The 23,484-nt window shown below is 34.0% G+C and overlaps 1 protein-coding gene and 1 long non-coding RNA gene across 2 annotated transcripts in view; both read left to right on the forward strand.

The window, feature by feature from the left end:
- Positions 1-13,005, forward strand: part of LOC137246170 (uncharacterized) — a 33,989-nt gene extending 20,984 nt beyond the window's left edge. The window contains exon 2 of the mRNA XM_067777253.1: positions 12,822-13,005. Within this exon, the coding sequence (XP_067633354.1) occupies positions 12,822-12,960 (139 nt within the window). The 3' untranslated portion in view covers positions 12,961-13,005. The remainder of the gene's footprint in view (positions 1-12,821) is intronic.
- A 5,130-nt stretch (positions 13,006-18,135) lies between these two features.
- Positions 18,136-20,256, forward strand: LOC137246171 (uncharacterized). The gene is made up of 3 exons (XR_010951424.1): positions 18,136-18,404; positions 18,724-18,903; positions 19,169-20,256. It is a non-coding gene; the product is annotated as an uncharacterized lncRNA (long non-coding RNA).
- The last annotated feature ends 3,228 nt before the right edge of the window (positions 20,257-23,484 follow it).

The raw sequence follows: 23,484 nt of genomic DNA on the forward strand, positions 1-23,484 counted from the left end.
TTTTACCAACAGAAAATTGCAGCTCAGCAAAATGAAATGTCACTTTAAGCTGGATACATTGGTGCTTTATCGGTAACCGTATCGGTAACCTTATAACAACTGATTCGACCAATCTTATGAGAATCAATGCAATCGATTATTGGTGCCGCTAAAGTCGTAACCGTATCGTAGCCAACCAATTGGGTTTTGGTTACCGTCGTAACGATAAACAGCTGATTACGTTAGGGATACGGATACAGCGATACGACATACAGCACCAATGACTCCAGCTTTACTCTCTCTTTTTCTTCATTCTTTGTTGGAGAGCCGGGTACGCGAACAGAAAAACCTGCAAAATTTGAAAAATTTGCAAAATCAACAGAAAACTAGAGTACCCGAACGAAGCTATTTTTCGAAAAATTCAGGAATGTCAATTCGATTTATTTTTGCTTGGATTCCAAGCTAGAAAAAACTGACCAAACTTTATCGGAACTTCACAACACAAAAACAATTTCTATCGTGAAAAGCGAGACCACTATTCCCCCAAAATTAGTGAGTTTGACATGTTTTTGTTTATGTTTTGCATTTTATTTTTACATTAACATTTTTTACAATAAAAATAATGCAGATAACACGCGAAACTTATTTCGGTCTCTAATGGTTCACTTTTTTCAAAAGAAAGTTGATTTTAATTGTTTTTATCAGGGACGGAAAATAATAATTATTTGTTTTCGGAGTCGAAAAAGTCCTGCTCAAAAAATTGTCATAGGTGAAAATATTTGAGTTCCCAGGTATCCCTATAGCAATATCATGTCGAATCCTGCATCCTTTTTATTTTTCGAACTTTTTCCATAAAAGTCCACATATAAAAGTAAAATCTGTATTTTTATTACCTGAGTCCGATAAAACTAGTTAAACTCGGACTTTTAAAAATAAAAGTCCGGAAATAAAAGTTAAATCCGGACTTTTATTTTTTAAGGCCAAAATAAAAGTCCGGCTTGATAAAAAAGAAACGGCTTATTCGAATTAAAAAAAGCCGGACTTTTATTTTGGTCTTAAAAAATAAAAGTCCGGATTTAACTTTTATTTCCGGACTTTTATTTTTAAAAGTCCGAGTTTAACTAGTTCTATCGGACTCAAAAAATAAAAATACAGATTTTACTTTTATATGTGGACTTTTATGAAAAAAGTTCGAAAAATAAAATGGATGCAGGATTCGACATGATATTGCTATAGGGATACCTGGGAACTCAAATATTTTCACCTATGACAATTTTTTGAGCAAGACTCCGTTTTAAAATACTCATTAACACCTTTCATTTGATACCCATATCGTACAAACGCATTCTAGAGTCACCCCTGGTCCACCTTTATGGCGATATCTCGAAACGGCGTCCACCTATGGAACTAAGGATTACTCCCTTTTAAAATACTCATTAACACCTTTCGTTTGATACCCATATTGTACAAACGTATTCTAGAGTCACCCCTGGTCCACCTTTATGGCGATATCTCGAAAAGGCGACCACCTATACAACTACCACCACTCCCTTTTAAAACCCTCATTAATACCTTTAATTTGATACCCATATCGTACAAACAAATTCTAGGGTCACTCCTGTTCCACCTTTATAGAGATATCTCGAAACGGCGTCCACCTATAGAACTATGGCCCGCTCCCTCATAAAATACTCTTTAATGCCTTTCATTTGATACATATGTCATACAAACACATTCCAGGGTTTCCTCGGTTCATTTTTCTACATGGTAATTTTCCCTTATGTTGTCACCATAGCTCTCAACTGAGTATGTCATGTTCGGTTACACCCGAACTTAACCTTCCTTACTTGTTTTTTTTAATATTAATAGTTTTTGAAGAGCGGGTAGACATAACCACCTTCAGTGCTTCAAAGCTGCCTCCGTTCAAGATAACGTAGACAACTTCCCTTTAGAATCTGAGCACACTCTGAACATTGCTTACCAAGTTGCCCTTTCCTTTTGACAGAAATTTGACCCGGGCTTGAAATCTTCCGTGTTTCACCGAATTTTTGGTAACAATTTTATATGGGAAAAAATGTGATCTTTAATATTAATACAGAAAGTAGGCGTGGTAATAAACCGATTTTGTTATTCTTGTTTAGGTCAAATCTATTTTGAAAAGGAAAGATGGTTATAAATAATACCACAACATCCTCAATCGCTTTTGAAGTCGATTCAAATATTTTCAAAAGATTCGAGCGTCTTTAGTAGGCGTAGCCAAGCGCTTTTTTTTCAAGACAGTCGAATACAGTTTTTAAGTCAACTTACCAAGTTGATCATATACAATTTTAGCTTGTAGGCTTTATTAATAACGAAAGTATCCCGTTGACTGAATTATCACAGAATTATATTTCATTTGAAATAATCCACCCATGCTTACAAGAGAAGTTGAATACTGTCAATCACACTTTTTTAAATTCACTTTGCGTAACTGTCAATCACATTTTGTTAAATTCACTTTGGTTAGCTGCCCAAATATTTTTTTCATAACATTCAAGCTTTACTTATAACTACTAGAGGTTTGTTCTCCAATGAAGACAGAGCTTTGACACTACCAAATTTAACAATCTGGACGGGTTGCTTTTACGAAGTAAGGAAAACGGGGAATAATTCAATCCCCTTCAGCGAAAATTGTTGTAGAAAAGTACCTTTATTGAAAATTATTAGTGATAATAAAAATTTAAATGCTAACATGTTTTGGGGGAACTAATTCATTTTCTACTAAATATTTCGTGAATTGATAAAGAGTTATGTTGGTTTGGTCATTCTTTCAAAATTTGTTTGAAGAATGCCGTACGTCAGTATTCAAATATAAACTATCTCAAAGTTTGTTTCAAAAACTCATTATCTGAGCATAAGTTCAATGCATTTTGACATAAGAGGGAGTTTATGAAAAGCATTCTGAGATAAGGCGTTCTTCAACCTAATTCTGATAAAGGGCGTTTGAAACAATTTCGAACTGGCAGCCGACTTGGGGTGATACTTTACTCAGCAGCCGCAATGAACTGACACAAAAATAAAAGGAAATGGCTTATTTTCTTAACTAGAACTTTATGATCCGGCATTGACTTTGACAGTAGAGTTAAACTTTTGTGCGGTCCTGTACACAGGGAGTATTTACTTTTTTATTATGAAATTTGGGAAAGCTCTTTTCCGTTTAAGTATTCATGGAAGTGTTCCAGATAAGCCGTTTATTTCGAATATTCGGAACACGTTCATTTGATACTACCTCACGAGGTCCGAATATTCCAAGTAAGTACTTATATACATAATATTCCAAATATAAAACGAATTCCCAAATTCTTAAATGGAGACGAATTTTCCGAACATACGGAATGAATAAGTTAGCATGCTCGAAGAGTATATTTTACTTATTACATTACTTACGAATGACAGTTTTACATTAATCGATTTGCGAACAGCTGATGAATTATTTGGCGGTACAAAAAATTATAAAAAGTTGAAAAAATGGAAAGCTCGTAAAGTTTGTCCATTTTGTTCCGCGAGAGTCACCAATTCATCCAGATGTTATTTTCATTAACACATACCTTTTCCATGCTTTATTTTCCGGCTGCAATACTTGAAATAAATTTCGCAATTAGCGTAAATTACAACCAGCCGTTTTTTGATCAGCTATCTTTCTGTTTGTAAATTGCTGTTGGAAAAAATTTTACCAACAGAAAATTGCAGCTCAGCAAAATGAAATGTCACTTTAAGCTGGATACATTGGTGCTTTATCGGTAACCGTATCGGTAACCTTATAACAACTGATTCGACCAATCTTATGAGAATCAATGCAATCGATTATTGGTGCCGCTAAAGTCGTAACCGTATCGTAGCCAACCAATTGGGTTTTGGTTACCGTCGTAACGATAAACAGCTGATTACGTTAGGGATACGGATACAGCGATACGACATACAGCACCAATGACTCCAGCTTTACTCTCTCTTTTTCTTCATTCTTTGTTGGAGAGCCGGGTACGCGAACAGAAAAACCTGCAAAATTTGAAAAATTTGCAAAATCAACAGAAAACTAGAGTACCCGAACGAAGCTATTTTTCGAAAAATTCAGGAATGTCAATTCGATTTATTTTTGCTTGGATTCCAAGCTAGAAAAAACTGACCAAACTTTATCGGAACTTCACAACACAAAAACAATTTCTATCGTGAAAAGCGAGACCACTATTCCCCCAAAATTAGTGAGTTTGACATGTTTTTGTTTATGTTTTGCATTTTATTTTTACATTAACATTTTTTACAATAAAAATAATGCAGATAACACGCGAAACTTATTTCGGTCTCTAATGGTTCACTTTTTTCAAAAGAAAGTTGATTTTAATTGTTTTTATCAGGGACGGAAAATAATAATTATTTGTTTTCGGAGTCGAAAAAGTCCTGCTCAAAAAATTGTCATAGGTGAAAATATTTGAGTTCCCAGGTATCCCTATAGCAATATCATGTCGAATCCTGCATCCTTTTTATTTTTCGAACTTTTTCCATAAAAGTCCACATATAAAAGTAAAATCTGTATTTTTATTACCTGAGTCCGATAAAACTAGTTAAACTCGGACTTTTAAAAATAAAAGTCCGGAAATAAAAGTTAAATCCGGACTTTTATTTTTTAAGGCCAAAATAAAAGTCCGGCTTGATAAAAAAGAAACGGCTTATTCGAATTAAAAAAAGCCGGACTTTTATTTTGGTCTTAAAAAATAAAAGTCCGGATTTAACTTTTATTTCCGGACTTTTATTTTTAAAAGTCCGAGTTTAACTAGTTCTATCGGACTCAAAAAATAAAAATACAGATTTTACTTTTATATGTGGACTTTTATGAAAAAAGTTCGAAAAATAAAATGGATGCAGGATTCGACATGATATTGCTATAGGGATACCTGGGAACTCAAATATTTTCACCTATGACAATTTTTTGAGCAAGACTTTTTCGACTCCGAAAAAAAATAATTATTATTTTCCGTCCCTGATAAAAACACAATTAAAATCAACTTTCTTGTGAAAAAAGTGAACCATTAGAGACTGAAATAATTTTCGCGTGTAATCTGCATTGTTTTTATTGTAAAAATGTTAATGTAAAAATAAAATGCAAAACATAAACTGCTGGTTGTAATTTACGCAAATTGCGAAATTTAATTCAAGTATTGCAGCCGGAAAATAAAGCATGGAAAAGGTATGTGAAAATGAAAATAATGAGGGCGAACATCTGGATGAATTGGTGACTCTCGCGGAACAAGATGGACAAACTTTACGAGCTTTCCATTTTTTCAACTTTTTATAATTTTTTGTACCGCCAAATAATTCATCAGCTGTTCGCAAATCGATTAATGTAAAACTGTCATTAGTAAGTAATGGGAATGCCATAACAAAATATACTCTTTGAGCATGCTAACTTATTCATTCAGTATGTTCGGAAAATTCGTCTCCATTTAAGAATTTAGGGAATCGTTTTATATTTGGAATATTATGTATATAAGTACTTACTTGGAATATTCGGACCTCGTGAGGTAGTATCAAATGAACGTGTTCCGAATATTCGAAATAAACGGCTTATCCGGAACACTTCCATGAATACTTAAACGGAAAAAGCTTTCCGAAATTTCATAATAAAAAAGTAAATACTCCCTGTGTACAGGACCGCACAAAAGTTTAACTCTACTGTTAAAGTCAATGCCGGAATATAAAGTTCTAGTTAAGACAATAAGCCATTTCCTTTTATTTTTGTGTCAGTTCATTGCGGCTGCTGAGTAAAGTATCACCCCATGTCGGCTGCCAGTTCGAAATTGTTTCAAACGCCCTATATCAGAATTAGGTTGAAGAACGCCTTATTTCAGAATGCTTTTCATAAACTTCCTCTTATGTCAAAATGCATTGAACTTATGCTCAGATAATGAGTTTTTGAAACAAACTTTGAGATAGTTTATATTTGAATACTGACGTACGGCATTCTTCAAACAAATTTTGAAAGAATGACCAAACCAACATAACTCTTTATCAATTCACGAAATATTTAGTAGAAAATGAATTAGTTCCCCCAAAACATGTTAGCATTTAAATTTTTATTATCACTAATAATTTTCAATAAAATTACTTTTCTACAACAATTTTCGCTGAAGGGGATTGAATTATTCCCCGTTTTCCTTACTTCGTAAAAGCAACCCGTCCAGATTGTTAAATTTGGTAGTGTCAAAGCTCTGTCTTCATTGGAGAACAAACCTCTAGTAGTTATAAGTAAAGCTTGAATGTTATGAAAAAAATATTTGGGCTGCTAACCAAAGTGAATTTAACAAAATGTGATTGACAGTTACGCAAAGTGAATTTAAAAAAGTGTGATTGACAGTATTCAACTTCTCTTGTAAGCATGGGTGGATTATTTCAAAATGAAATATAATTCTGTGATAATTCAGTCCTCAACGGGATACTTTCGTTATAAATAAAGCTACAAGCTAATTTGTATATGATCAACTTGGTAAGGTTGACTTAAAACTATATTCGACTGCCTTGAAAAAAAAGCGCTTGGCTACGCCTACTAAAGACGCTCGAATCTTTTGAAAATATTTGAATCGACTTCAAAAGCGATTGAGGATGTTGTGGTATTATTTATAACCATCTTTCCTTTTCAAAATAGATTTGACCTAAACAAGAATAACAAAATCGGTTTATTACCACGCTACTTTCTGTATTAATATTAAAGATCACCTTTTTTCCCATATAAAATTGTTACCAAAAATTCGGTGAAACACGGAAGATTTCAAGCCCGGGTCAAATTTCTGTCAAAAGGAAAGGGCAACCTGGTAACCAATGTTCAGAGTGTGCTCAGATTCTAAAGGGAAGTTGTCTACGTTATCTTGAACGGAGGCAGCTTTGAAGCACTGAAGGTGGTTATGTCTACCCGCTCTTCAAAAACTATTAATATTAAAAAAAATACGTATTGTTTTGGTAGTACTTGTATTAAGGTTTCTTCAAATAACAAAAAAATTTAAATACGTTTATTCGAAGAAAAAAACTCTTTCCCAGAATATGAGAACTTCAAAAGCCGGCCGTACTTAGCACACAAGTTAATTTTGTCAATCTGACATTATATTAAAAGGGTATATTGCTAAAAATAAAACATATGAGAACTTCGAAAGCCGGCCGTACTTAGCACACAAGTTAAGTTTGTCAATCTGACATTATATTAAAAGGGTATCTTGCTAAAAATAAAACATATCTGTTAAAAAAAAACCGTTTAAGCCATTTTTTTGTATTTAATTGCCGAATGTTAATGCTTTTCTTCTAGAACTTCTTTTTATAAGGATTTTTAAGTTTATAAGCAAAACCTCCTCGAGCCTTACTTCCATATTTCATATTTTCTCCTTTCGAAAACTTGTTTCAACCGAGCACGTTTGTTAACCCTGGCGGACGGACAGCTGATAAAATCAGTTTCCTTAAAATTATTTTCGCGATATCGAGATGAAGAACTGAATTAAATTGTTTTAAATTGCTTCCGCAACCTAATTGTCAACCTCACCAGGCCGAGGGGAATCCTGTTACAAATATGAAATTATTATACAAGTATTAAGCAGGTGCGGCTCTGCCAACCCCAAGTTCCTAATGGAACTAGAGGAGGGTGGCGGGATTGCCTATAAGGTGCAATGTGGTCATATTAAATAGTTTCGGGATGGTGGTGCATGTTACCAAAACGTACTCGATCTACATATGTCCGGAAAAGGACCAGATACAACAACAACATGGGCCTGTAAGCTGCGAAATATTATGAGTGTACATGTAGCCTACTGTTCTGGACTTGGTCTTATCGCAAATGATGGTGTTTTATTTAAAAGTAAAAGCTATATTTGTCATAATAGTCCGGTTCTTTATGAGAGAACTGTCAAATTCAATCATACTTTGTTAAATACACTTTGCTTTTACGCAACGCTTTTACGTACTCGATCTACATATGTCCGGAAAAGGACCATATACAACAACAACATGGGCTTGTAAGCTGCGAAATATTATGAGTGTACATGTAGCCTACTGTTCTTGACTTGGTCTTATCGCAAATGATGGTGTTTTATTTAAAAGTAAAAGCTATCTTTGTCATAATAGTCCGGTTCTTATGAGAGAACTGTCAAATTCAATCATACTTTGTTAAATACACTTTGCTTTTACCCATGCGAAACTAATTTTTTTTACATTTTGCGTTCTTTACAAAAACAAAACATGTACGGAAGTTCGGGTGAAACTGAACATTACATACCCAGCTGTACATTTGAAATGCTGTTGTTGTTTTGTGTGCTTAATAGTGTTACAAGGCTGCGCAATAATACATATACCTATGGTTCTATTCTGAACTAATTTTTCCTCGAGTTATGGCTCCAGAAACATAGAAAACTGCTTAGTCATAAAAGGGGTGGTGCCACGCCCATTTTTTAAAATTTGAAGTTTTCCCTATTTATTGTTATAAATCCACTTGAGAAATGAAATACCATTGATATAAAGCTCTTTTTTGCAAAGATATAACTTATTTCATTCGTCCACGACCCTTATAAAAATCTTTTATATAAAAGTGGGCGTGGTCCTTAACCGAATTCGTTAGTTTTTCTTCAAAGCATTCATTATAGTAAAGGCAACCTCTTTGCCGAATTTTGTTACGATAGGTTTAACGATTTTTGGTTTATGATTAATAATATTTGTAAAATTGATTTTATCACAAGTGGGCGGTGCTACGCCCATTTTAAAAAATGTTTTTAAATTTTTATCAAGAGTCTCAATATCAGTCCACACGTCAATAATTTCAACATTCTAGGTGTATAATTTACTAAATAATCAGGTTTTATTTGTTTTCCAAAAATGTTATATATATAAAAATTGGTCCTGGTTATCATCCGATTTCGCTCATTTTAATACCAATCCATTATGGGTCCAGATAAGTTCGTGTACCAATTTGGTGAAGATATCTCCGAGTTTAACTAGGTTTATCGGACTCAGGTAATAAAAATCCGAAAATAATTTTTATCTTGATCCAAATATATTAAAAGTCCAAAATTAATAGTTTTGCAAGGAATTATGTTGGTGTTATAGGTGGAAGGATGTTGGTGTTATAGGTGATGGGAAGCTCTTCGTGCATGAATGCTTGACGAAAAAGAACAGGAATCTTATGTATCACGCATCACAGCTGAAAAAACAAAAGCGCTTGGTGAGCGCATTTTCAATACATGGGCATGTTTATGTGAGAAAGCATCCAAATGCTGAAGCTGTGAGAGTGTATGATACAACAACCATTGATTGTATTGCAGCAGCTACATGAGCAAAGATCTAGTGTTATTATTTAAACTATATTTATGTATATTTTCAAGCGGAAAAATGTATTTACGGTGCTTTCTTTTACTATTCTTCTCACTTCTTTCCTTAGTCTACAGCTTCCCTTAAAAGCTGCCAACTTACAAGCATCTCTTATTTGCTTTCGGTTTGGACAATGACAGTAGCGTACACGCTAACAAGGAAAGTCTTAGGGTGGCACTTAAATTAGTATGCGATTATCACCGAGGTTTAAATATCTGCCATTTTAATGCTCGCAGTTTGACGGTGGCCAAACTCGACTATTTGAGTCATGTATTAAATAAAACGGAAATTGATGTGGTTTGTGTAACTGAGACCTGGTTTAAAGCAGATATCCCGAATTCAGGGTATGCTCTTTGCGACTTTTCCCTGTTGAGAAATGACAGGTCTACTGGGTGCAGAGGTGGCGGTATAGCTATTTATTTTAAGCCCAAGCTAAAGTGTAAAGTTTTACATGTGTTCACTTGTACTGATGTTGTTGAATGTATGTTCGTTGAATTCAGCGATAATACTTATAAGTGCACAGTTGCTTGTATTTACAACCCGCATAAGCCTAATGACAACATCAATATTTGCAAAAATTAATGAACTATGTGTTAATTATGTTCATATCATTGTATGCGGAGATTTTAACATTGATATTTTAAATGAGGATAATAAATCCAAAAGTCTACAAAATAGCTTAAATAGTGCAGGCATTTCGATCGTGAATAAATATGCTACCCGTTTTGCATATCAAAACAAACCATCCATGTTAGATATTTTTGGTGTCAGTGATGTTGATAAAGTAAACCACATTGATCAATTTCCTTTGGCAGGTGTTTCAGATCATAAATTGATATTTTTGTGTTACGATATTATGTTTAATAAGTCGCGTCAAATGACCAACTTGACTTTTCGTGATTTTAAGAATATAAATATGCCTGCCTTAGTAAGTGTAGCTAGTACAATGGATTGGACTTTCTGCTGGTTCCTCCCAAGTGTTGATGAAAAAATAAGTTATTTCACAACAATGGTTACAAGCTTGTTCGAAAAATATGTACCTACACGGTGTATAAGAATCACCGATAGCAGAAAGCCGTGGTTCACTAAACCCATTTTAAACCTCATTAAGGATCGAGAAAAAGCGTACAAGTACTGGAAGAGTAATCCTCCTCGGGAACGGTGGAGCGCATATAGTAGTTTGCGAAACAAGACAACGACGAAAATTCGCCAAGCTAAATCGTTATATTTTAAGAACAAATTTGCTGATGGTATTTCAACTGAAAACTTATGGAAAAACCTTAAGTCACTATGAGTTGGCGTAAAAGACAGAGTAACATGTACGATTGACGCAAACGATATGAACTGTTACTTTATCGGGATGAATAGGGCGCATGGGCACGAGTCATTGTATGAAATAAATGAAGATCTCGTAAGCGATCGTTCTGTAGAGTTTACTTTTAATTCAGTAACCGAAGAGGATGTAGTTAGGTGCCTTTACGCCATCAAATCAAACGCTGTTGGTGTGGACGGTATTAATCTACGCTTTTTAAAGCTAATTCTGCATTGTACGCTTTCCTCACTTACGCATATTTTTAATTTTATTTTAGCGTCATCTACCTTTCCTTCACAGTGGAAAGTATCAAATGTCACTCCGATCGCAAAAGGAAATGCGTATGACTCCCCAGGAAATTACAGACCTATCAGTATCTTGTCATCACTGTCGAAAGTCTTTGAAAAGTTAATCTCATGTCAAGTAGTGTTGCACCTAAAGAAGTATAACCTTTTATCTGAGTACCAATCTGGCTTTAGGTCTGGGCACAGCTGCTCCACTGCACTACTTAAAGTAACAGATGATATCCGTCCTGCTTTTGAAAATAAAATGGTAACGATCTTAGCCCTCTTAGATTTTTCGAAAGCGTTCGACACTGTCAACCATAAGATTTTATTACTTAAATTACAACATTATTTTGGATTCGACACAACGTCTATAAAATTAATTAGGAGTTATCTTTCAGATAGGTTACAGCAGACTGTGTGTGGCAATAACATCTCGCAACGGAGCGTAGTATCTTCTGGTGTGCCTCAAGGTTCTATCCTAGGCCCCATTTTATTTACTATTTTTATAAATGACATTGTCAGCTGTTGCCAAAATACATCTATACACTTGTATGCGGATGACACTCAGATCTACCTTTCGCGTCCTATTGGTCTATGCGAATATTTAATATGTAGAATGAACGATGACCTAAAAGCTATATCAAATTGGGCCAATGTGAATGGACTTAGCCTAAATCCGGCAAAAACACAAGTCCTGCCAATATCTTTCAACTCCTATGACTTAAATGAATTCCCTTCTATAGTACTGGATGAAACCAAAATACCTTTTCTTTCGGCTGTGACTAATCTTGGGTTTAGGATGAACTCCCGGCTTACTTGCATAAACCACATTAATTTTGCTGTCTCGAAAATATATTATGTTCTTAGGAGGTTGTGGCTTGGCTGTTCTTATCTTCCAGTTAACACAAAAATTAAACTAGTAAAGGCTCTCGTTGTCCCACAAATCACCTATTTCGAACTAGTATATGGAGATCTCGACTCAGAATCCAATAGGAAATTAAACCTAGCTCTGAATAATGCTGCGAGGTTTATATACGGTAAGAAAAAATATTCTTGGAAGGAGCTTGGAAAATCACCTTCAGACTAGGAACGTAATTTTTTTATTTAAAATTATTAGGTACCAGAAACCCGGCTATCTTTATGAAAAACTCAGCTTTGTAACATCTTCCCGTACTAATAATATTGTAGTACCACGATTTGTATCTCTACCGGGGTCTAGATTGTTCTTTGTTAGTGCTGTGCGACTATGGAACTCATTGCCAATGTCAATTAAATCTATTAAATCAGATAGATGCTTTAAGGCGGCAGCTGCAAATCATTTTTCATAGGGATGTCTCTTACATCCCGCTCTGCCTCGTTCGTGAGGTTTCTTCTAATTTAAGTTATTTTATATTCTAATATCAGTAAACTCTGTAATTTATATGTAAAACGTAAACGTAAACGTCTTAATGTGCTAAGGGAGTAAACACACAAATAAATATGAAATAAATATGAATTATATTATAAAAGGAATAACAGTTTCCGCCCCTGGTTTTTATGCACCAAATCTTCAAACTAAAAACAAAATTTTCATTTGTCAGAAAAAAATAAAGAAAAAATGGCCGAATTTCAAAAAAACCTATCGAAATACAAACTGGCTCGTTTGTTTTTAATAAACTAAGTTGTATTTTTCTTGTATTTCGTTAGTTTTTTGAAATGTAGTTTACATACTTACACCAGTACTTAAGCCGTATTAGGAGGAAGTGCGACAAAAAATTGAAGATAAAATACAAGAAAAAAACACGAAAATAAAGTAGTGTCATATAGGTATTATAACTGCTGAAAATTTCCGTTTGATTTTATTTATGTTCCCACTTGCACTTTATTTCCAGACTTATTAGTTCTATGGATGAAATTTTAAACAAAGGCGTGCAAAAGACTGAATCTATAACAGACATTAAAGGCAGAATCAAGAAAAAGGAACAAGAATTATTAACGCTATTCGACACTGTTGAAAATTTACAAATTTAAGTTTAACCATTAAAAATCAATAAATTGTCTTTTAAATAAAAATAAGTATCGAATTTGAATATGAAATCAAAAATTCAAGGATGGGTTTGATGGAGAATGAGTACTAACTAAGTACCTGCTGTTACCAAGCGGAGAGTCGGTGCACAATTTCAGCCATCATTTCTAAATAGTATAATACTTTGTTAATTTGTGAACCAACATTAACATAGAAAACGACATCAGCTTTGAAACCCAGTTAAAAATCACTCTTGCCAATAAATGCTACTTTGGACTAGATGGGCAATTGAAAAGTAAAGTCCTCTCTCGGTAAACGAAAATCATGCTCTACAAGTCACTAATCGTACCCATCCTGATATATGGTACAGATGAGGTGGCTCTGGGAGTGTTCAAGAGAAAAGATCTGCGAAAGAATTATGGGCGACGACAACGAGGACCGAATGAGATTCAAAGAAATCAAAACAATTTTGATTTTTCCCTTAAGAACGTGTCAGCTAATCGCTCTCTCACTAGACAGAGTTGCCTAGTAAACTTTTGCGCCCTAATTTTCGACCGTTTGCAGTTTTTATGCAAAAACACTTAATTAAAGTTTGAAAAATTGTGGAAATAATTATGTAAAAGTTCAGATTATAAATATGTAATTTATTTATACTTATTTAATATTAATTCCAGCCTTTTACAATATCAAAAATGGATTCAAACAGGTCAATGGCAACAATTTTTTCTTTTCCACTACGGGCATAAATTTCGCTCAAGTGTACGTACGGCATACGTATACGTACGTTACACACGTCGGTGGGTACCTGCAACTTAATGCTCGGTTTTTCAGTGCGAGTTTAAAGTCCAGTTAGAGTTGACTAGAATTTAACCTTACCACTTTGTTATATAAGATAAACTTTTGCTGTTCATCTCAGCGGCCGAAGTGGCAAGGTTAAACTCTAGTCAATTTTAACTCGCACTGAAAATCTAGGCATAAACAGCGAAGTGTTTTTATACTCAGCTGAGCAGAGCTCACAGAGTATATTAACTTTGTTCACATAACGGTAATCCGTAACGTCATAAACTAATCGAGATAGATATCTATATATATAAAAAGAAGTGTACATTTTGATTGTCACTCCATAACTCGAGAACGGCTCGAAATATTGCCATGAAATTTTTAGGAAAGATACAGGAAGGAGAGATGATGGTTAGTTGATTTTGAAATCCCAAGTCGGTTTAGCCATTCTTGAGTTATGATTTTTTTTTAGAAAAAATTCAAAATATGAAAAACAAGTAAGGAAGGTTAAGTTCGGGTGTAACCGAACATTACATACTCAGTTGAGAGCTATGGTGACAACATAAGGGAAAATAACCATGTAGGAAAATGAACCGAGGGAAACCCTGGAATGTGTTTGTATGACATGTGTATCAAATGGGTGGTATTAAAGAGTATTTTAAGAGGGCCATGTTTCTATAGTTGGACGCCATTTAGGGATATCGCCATAAAGGTGGACCAGGGCTGACTCATGAAAGGTATTAATGAGTATTTTAAAAGGGAGTGGGCCTTAGTTCTATAGGTGGACGCCTTTTCGAGATATCGCCATAAAGGTGGACCAGGGGGACTCTAGAATTTGTTTGTACGATATGGGTACCAAATGAAAGGTGTTAATGAGTATTTTAAAAGGGAGTGGGCCTTAGTTTTATAGGTGGACTTCTTTTCGAGATAGCGCCATAAAGGTGGACCAGGGGTGACTCTAGAATGCGTTTGTACGATATGGGTATCAAATGAAAGGTGTTAATGAGTATTTTAAAATGGAGTAATCCTTAGTTCCATAGGTGGACGCCGTTTTGAGATATCGCCATAAAGGTGGACCAGGGGTGACCCTAAAATTTGTTTGTACGATATGGGTATCAAATTAAAGGTATTAATGAGGGTTTTAAAAGGGAGTGGTGGTAGTTGTATAGGTGGTCGCCTTTTCAAGATATCGCCATAAAGGTGGACCAGGTGTGACCCTAGAATTTGTTTGTACGATATGGGTATCAAATTAAAGGTATTAATGAGGGTTTTAAAAGGGAGTGGTGGTAGTTGTATAAGTGGTCGCCTTCTCGAGATATCGCCATAAAGGTGGACCAGGGGTGACACTAGAATGTGTTTGTATGATATGGGTATCAAATGAAAGGTATTAATTAGGGTTTTAAAAGGGAGGTAGTTGTTGTATAGGTGGTCGCATTTTCGAGATATCGCCATAAAGGTGGACCAGGGGTGACCCTAGAATTTGTTTGTACAATATGGGTATCAAAAGAAAGGTGTTAATGAGTATTTTAAAAGCGAGTAATCCTTAGTTCCATAGGTGGACGCCGTTTCGAGATATCGCCATAAAGGTAGAGCAGGGGTGACCCTAGAATTTGTTTGTACAATATGGGTATCAAAAGAAAGGTGTTAATGAGTATTTTAAAAGGGAGTAATCCTTAGTTCCATAGGTGGACGCCGTTTCGAGATACCGCCATAAAGGTGGACCAGGGGTGACTCTAGAATTCGTTTGTGCAATATGGGTATCAAACGAAAGGTGTTAATGAGTATTTTAAAAGGGAGGGGGCCTTAGTTCTATAGGTGGACGCCTTTTCGAGGTATCGCAATAAAGGTGGACCAGGGGTGACTCTAGACTTTGTACGATATGGGTATCAAATGAAAGGTGTTAATGAGTATTTTTAAAAGGGAGTGGGCCTTCGTTCTATAGGTGTTCGTCTTTTCGAGATATTGCCATAAAGGTGGATCAGGGGTGACTTTAGAATATGTTTGTACGATATGGGTATCAAATGAAAGGTGTTAATGAGTATTTTAAAAGGGCGTGGGGCTTAGTTCCATAGGTCGACGCCTTTTCGAGATATCGCCATAGAAGTGGACCAAGGGTGACTCTAGAATGTGTTTGTACGATATGGGTATCATATTAAAGGTATTAATGAGAGTTTTAAAAGGGAGTGGTGGTAGTTGTATATGTGAAGGCGTTTTCCAGATATCGACCAAAATGTGGACCAGGGTGACCCAGAACATCATCTGTTGGATACCGCTAATTTATTTATATATGTAATGCCTGCCAAGATTTTCAGGGTTTTTTATTTCGCCCTGCAGAACTTTTTCATTTCCTTCTACTTAATATGGTAGGTGTCACAACCATTTTATAAAGTTTTTTCTAAAGTTATGTTTCGCGTCAATAAACCAATCCAATTACCTCACCATGTTTCATCCCTTTTTTCGTATTTGGTATAGAATTATGGTATTTTTTTCATTTTTCGTAATTTTCGATATCGAAAAAGTGGGCGTGGTCATTGTCGGATTTCGTTCATTTTTCATACCAAGATAAAGTGAGTTCAAGTAAGTACGTGAACTAAGTTCATTAAAGATATGTCGATTTTTGCTCAAGTTATCGTGTTAAGGGCCATGCGGAAGGACAGACGAAAGACTGTGTATAAAAACTGGGCGTGGCATCAACCGATTTCGCCCGTTTTCACAGAAAACAGTTAACATCATAAAATCTATGCTCCTACCAAATTTCAAAAGGATTTGTTAATTTTTGTTCGACTTATGGCGTTAAAAGTATCTTAGACAAATTAAATGAAAAAGGGCGGAGCCACGCCCATTTTGAAATTTTCTTTTATTTTTGTATTTTGTTGTACCATATCATTACTGGAGTTGAATGTTGACATAATTTACTTATATACTGTAAAGATATTAAATTTTTTGTTAAAATTTTACTTTAAAAAAAAATTTTTTTTAAAAGTGGGCGTGGTCCTTCTCCGATTTTGCTAATTTTTATCAGGCACACATATAGTAATAGGAGTAACGTCCCTGCCAAATTTCATCATGATATCTTCAACGACTGACAAATTACAGCTTTCAAAACGTTTAAATTACCTTCTATTAAAAGTGGCCGGTGCCACGCCCATTGTCCAAAATTTTACCAATTTTCTATTCTTCGTCATAAATTTAATTCATCTACCAAGTTTCGACGCTTTATCTGTCTTTGGTAATGAATTATCGCACTTTTTCGGTTTTTCGAAATTTTCGATATCGAAAAAGTGGGCGTGGTTATAGTCCGATATCGTTCATTTTGAATAGCGATCTGAGATGAGTGCTCAGGAACCTACATACCAAATTTCATCAAGATACCTCAAAATTTACTCAAGTTATCGTGTTAACGGACGGACGGACGGACACGGCTCAATCAAATTTTTTTCCGATCCTGATTATTTTGATATATGGAAGTCTATATCTATCTCGATTCCTTTATATATGTACCACCAACCGTTATCCAATGAAACTTAATATACTCTGTGAGCTCTGCTCAACTGAGTATAAAAAGTTTACATTTCGATCCGACCTAACGAAAAAAATCGATCCAACCTATTACAAGTTAATTTCATTCACAGCATACAAATGTTAAACAGATGAACCTGTCCAAATGCAAATGTTTATCAATCACTTTCTTATGATGGTAACTATTGTTCACGCCTGCCTTTCCAACATATCTTCGTTAAGTTAATAATTTGCATACATACAAACACACACTTCCACTCATCGCACGCATTCATGCTTTTGTTGTACAAGGTAACATCACCGTCTTCGCTTTTTTTATCATTTTGCTATTATCGCATATTCCTCAATGCACTGCACTCCCATTCACTCCCACTCCCACTCCCACTGCAGCAACATAATGCACACTCACCTGCACTAATATTAATTTGCCTATATACTCTTCGCACTCATCGCTTATTTTGTCAACATTAAATAGCAGGACTTTTCCATGGAAAATTCCTAAACATAAATTCTGCTGCCTAAATTGAATTTTTTTTAGCATGTAAGATCATTTAATTTGTAATCGTCAAAGAGTTACGACAAAACAAAGCCATATAACAACTAAATTTCGTTTGCCTATTGATTTGGCATATACATAGATGTAGAAAATGCTCTACATTTCTCCAACTATTATTAATTTAAAAAGTGATTTTAACGGGCCGATTCTTAGCGTTACCTGTAAAATAGTATCCAGAACATTATGTAACCGAAAATCGTTACCAGTTCTTTTATTCGCGATTCTAGCCAAAGTGGTAACGCTGTCATCACCGAAAAACTCACCAGTGTCTGTGTTGAAATTTAAAATAGAATACATACATATATGTGTGTAAACAAAGAATAAAAGCAGCAAAATGGAGATGAACAAGTAAATTCTGTGAATATTTTTGAAAGTTCTCCGTAAATTAATAAATACATATAATTATTGGAAGTATGCACGCACTACACAAGCCCAGCTGCAATGGTATATCGCATTTTCCAAGGACCACCCCGAACTAATGCAGGGAAAAACTGCCCCAAATCGCCGAACCAAATTCAAGATTTGTGGAAAGAGATTTCAACAAATTTGAATTCAATGGTCGGGCCAGCAAGGACTCCTGACGCTTGGCGAGAGGTAAATAAATTTAAATAATTAATATATGTATGTATACGTACTCCGCTAAATTGTGTTAAATAGTATTTATGAGAGTTCTAAATCTGTGCGAAATACTATTTGCGGAGTTCCGGAGTTTTTTCCGACTAATTTAATATTGCCTGCGGAATTTGTAGTATTTTTGTGGAAAGTGCGGAATTGAACAAACTATTATACTCCTTTTTTTAAATAAACCATATGCATCAAGGTTTGTTTGTTGTTAAAATGTTGCACTGACCACAAAAGCAGTAGTTGGATCGTAGATACATATACCTATACATCAAACGTTGCATATTTTCAGAGTTTGCGAAACTGGCGGAAGCAGTTGCGTGCTCGGGCTCGTAAGCTCATTAGTGAGTGACGACGAACTGGTGGAGGAGTAAATCCTCTGGCTGAGCTGACGGATTTCGAGCAGCAAGCGTTGGAGACTTTTGGAATTGCTGCTGTAGAAGGTCACTCAAACTCGAGGCTTGGATTTGACGTATGTATATAAAGTGCTTTCAACATGTGTAATATTTCTATTATTGATACATTGCACTGTCTCCCATGAAATGCATATGTACACATATACATCGGTACATTGTAATTTATTTTGAGAAGGTACATGATGTAAGCAAATATGTATGCATAGCAGGGGCAACGCATGTCTACCAATTTGTAATAGGTATATAGAAATATTGCATTGGTATAGATAGTACTATTATTACCAAAAATATTTATGAAATAAATTTTATTTTTTACTACAGAACGAGAGTAATGCCGAAAACATTTTGCCAGCACCGGAGGTGGGACCGAGCTGTACTGATCTCGAGGAGTTGATTGGTGATGAAGATGCGGCAGAAATTGCAAACTTTTGCATAGTGATGTGTGAGTCACCTAGCCATGCTCCTACAAATTCTGTGCCCAGTAGCTGTACCTTATTTCCTGTCACTCCCAATCCTGTGCGCACCAGCAGTGTTTTTAAAAGTCGCGCCTCCTTATTCCCTACTACTCCCAATTATGTGCCCACCAACCGTGCCTCCTCATCTCCTGCCACTACCAATCCAGTGCCCAACATCGAAGCTTCCTTAGAGTCGGGAGTTTCTAATCTTGCTTCCTCCAGCCGTGCTGCCTCGGAAAATGCTACTCCCTACTCTGCTTTTTCCAGACAAGTTTCGCAGCCGAGAGAACGCAACAGGAAGAGAGATGTACGGGATGAAATTTTGAACACTGTGCAACAGGACATGAGAGAGAGACGAGAAGAGCAGGCACGACTAGCGCAATCCCTTGACAATTTAGGGAATGGGCTAACATCGTTGGCTGGGGCTTTCCAAGAGCTGATTGCAATGCAACGCCGGGATTAATTTACACAAACGTGCTTAAGTATTCATACAAGAACCTTTTTGCAGTTTTAACCTAGTTTTGTTTAATGAATTTTTTTTCGCTATTTTTTTATAAAACATGTACAAATATGTATTAAAATTAATATATACCAAAGTTCAAAATTTTATCCGAAATTCGCGAAATTTGGAATTAAAAATTTCGTGTCTTCAGAAAAAATTTGAAAATTTTCTACCAAAACGTTTTAAAATTTGTGTGAGTATGCAGTTTTGTATGTCATTGAAATTTAGTAGAAAGAAGTTTTAATCTTTATCCTCTAAAACAATTTCGTGATTTTTTAGTATTTTTTCTCAGATGAGTGGAACTGCTCAACTCATCTGAAAAAAGATGCTAAAAAATCACGAAATTGTTTTAAAGGATAAAGATTAAAACATCTTTGTACTACATTTCAATGACCTACAAAACTGCATACTCAGACAAATTTTAAAACGTTTTGGTGGAAATTTTTCCAATTTTTTCTGAAGACACGAATTTTTTAATTCCAAATTTCGTGAATTTCGGATAAAATTTTGAACTTTGGTATATATTAATTTTAATACATATTTTATAAAAAAATAGCGAAAAAAAATTCATTAAACAAAACTAGGTTAAAACTGCAAAAAGGTTCTTGTGTATGTGTATTGTGTGTGAATACCTTTTTTTTTCAAAATATAGTACAAATATGAATTATTTTTTATTTTATTTCCATGAATTTAATTTAGCTTTTAATAAGCAATATGGAATGTGATGAAATTTAAGTAATACCAACGTTAAAATATGAAATATTTTTTATTTTCTTTTCGCATATTAGTTTTAAGTAACCAAAACTGAATGTGATGACTTACATATAATTAGATAACTGTTTCCTTGTATGCCTTGAAGTTTTTGTTTATTACAAACTTTTTATTCGAGCTCTAGGCCACACAAATATTGGTATAAAAATTCAAAGAATGGCTTTGATGTTATACAATATTTATTCAATTTATTCTGGTCGAGAATATTTGTATAGCCTAGAGCTCGAACAGAAAGTTTTTAATAAACATTATTAGATAACTTAAACAAAAATATGAATTTTTTATTATTATTTATTTTAGCTTATTTTAGTTTCTAAGCAAGCATTTCGGAAGATAGCAGTGGCAATTTTTGGCAAATTTCATCAATGTAATTTTTTCTTGTTTTTTTTTTTTTTTGATATGTAATTTAAGAAAAAAATGCATGAATTGTGCAACTGAAACTATACATTTCATCTCAAAAACGTTTTTGAAAAAATTCTAGGAAATTTCGTGAAAATTTTGAATTTTTTATTCAGAGTTCTCTTTTGAGCAAGCAATTTTATAGTCAAATCAGTTTTGTTATAACAAGGTACAAGTTATAAGTCTCTTAAAATTTGCATTGATTTTTGAAAGTTTTTTGAGCCTATAATTTGTTCTTTGTTATAGGCTCAAAAAACTTTCAAAAATCAATCAAATTTTAAGAGATTTATGATTTGTACCTTTTTATACCAAAACTGATTTGACTATAAAACTGCTTGCTCAAAAGAGAACTCTGAATAAAAAATTCAAAATTTTCACGAAATTTCCTAGAATTTTTTCAAAAACGTTTTTGAGATGAAATGTATAGTTTCAGTTGCACAATTCATGCATTTCTTTCTTAAATTAGATATCAAAAAAAAAAAAACAAGAAAAAATTACATTGATGAAATTTGCCAAAAATTGCCACTGCTACTTTCGTATTCGCAGCTGTGTTACATAGTAGTAAACATAAATAATTATAACAAATTAATAAATAATAAATAGTTGAGTGAACTTAAATTTTTGTCTATATTTTTTATTAATATATTTTATTTATAGGAAAACAAATGTACACCTACGAACATAAAAAGACTTTCATTCAGGAAATTTTCTAAAAATTGTCAGTGAAAGAATAGAAAAAATTGAAAAATTCGAGAAAATTTTACCGAGATTTTTATTTATAGTTCTTTGAATCTCCTGAGTTTGTAGTTTTGAAGCCCAATAAATTTAAGTAAGGCCTGAAACACCATTCAGAAAAAAAATTCTGAAAAATCAATGCGAATTTTGAGAAACCTAAAACTTCTTTTTTGTCGTTCCTATAATTTTGTGGGCTATAGAACTGCGAACTCAGAAAATTCAAAGTACTCCAAATAAAAAGTTCCGTGACTATTTATAGCAAATTTCAAGAATGAAATACTTTTTATTTAAGATAATCTGAGAAAAAGCTTTTATAAAAACTTTTTGTGAGTTTTGTCAATCCTGAAACCGTTTTCGAAAAAAATACTAAATTCGAGAAATATTTACGAAAATTTCGAATGCAATTTTGTTGCCCCAAGTACACGTTATAGCTCTCAAAAATTTTATAATAATTGCAACTGCCATTTTTTTCAAATTTTCGAGAATTATAACGTGTACTTGTGATAACAAAACGGCATTCGAAATTTTCGTAAATAATTCTCGAATTTGGCATTTTTTTTCGAAAACTGTTTCAGAATTGACAAAACTCACAAAAAGTTTTTTCTTAAATTAAATTTTATTTAAAAAAAATGCCACTGCTATTTTCGTGTTCGTTGCTGAATGTAAACAGAAAATATGACTTCATTATAAAGTTTTTTAAATATTTAAAAAAAAATACACATGGACAATAGTCATCGTCACTCAAATTTTTTACTAAGTTTGGCTGGACCTAAATTATTTTCGCTAAATTAAAAAAATATATGTATATCATAACACCCACAATCCAGATGAAAACTTAAAACTTTTTAGGAAATTCGGGAAAATTCGCGAATTTTTATGGAAATTTTCAACTCTTCAGTAGGAATGTTTAGAATTTTTCTCAGTATGAAGTTTTGTAGCCTATTGAATTTTAGGATAATAATGTGTTAATCTCAATACTCTAAAATAACTTCCCTTTGATCATTATTTTTATTATTTCAGACCGTATTTCCATAAAAATAAATTTTTTTATATTAAAGAAACGTCCAAACACTAAAAAAAGTTCTCAAAAATCAGGAATTCCTTCTACCGCATTAAGATTAACACATTATTATCCTAAAATTTAATAGGCTACAAAACTTCATACTGAGAAAAATTCTAAACATTCCTACTGAAGAGTTGAAAATTTCCATAAAAATTCGCGAATTTTCCCGAATTTCCTAAAAAGTTTTAAGTTTTGATCTGGATTGTGGGTGTTATGATATATATTTTTTTAATTTAGCGAAAATAATTTAGGTCCAGCCAAACTTAGTAAAAAATTTGAGTGACGATGACTTTTGTCCAGGAGAGTATATAATTTTATGAAAATATAAACATTGATAAATAATTCAAAATAAACAGCTCTTAGATTAGGAAATCGCTATGAAGTATTAGGATAAATAGTTTATCAATTGCTGCCGAACCCTTTCGCCCTCCCGGTGAAGACTACTGTTAGTCGCATTTGCTGAACCAATACTTTCTTCGCCAACTTCATAATTTTCAAATTCCACTTCATCACACGGCCAACGTTTTCTCATAATATTATGTAAAATAAAACAGGCGTTTACAATTTTCGTAACCGTTTCAGAGCCATAATGAAGAGTGCGATGTTGCGCCAAGCATCGAAATCGTGATTTAACACAACCGAATCCTCTCTCAATTACATTTCGTGCTTTGCAGTGCACTTTGTTAAATTTTTCCTCCCGAGGAGTTGCTGG

This window comes from Eurosta solidaginis, chromosome 3, assembly GCF_040869045.1.
Source record: "Eurosta solidaginis isolate ZX-2024a chromosome 3, ASM4086904v1, whole genome shotgun sequence".
Taxonomy (NCBI): Eukaryota; Metazoa; Arthropoda; class Insecta; order Diptera; family Tephritidae; genus Eurosta; species Eurosta solidaginis.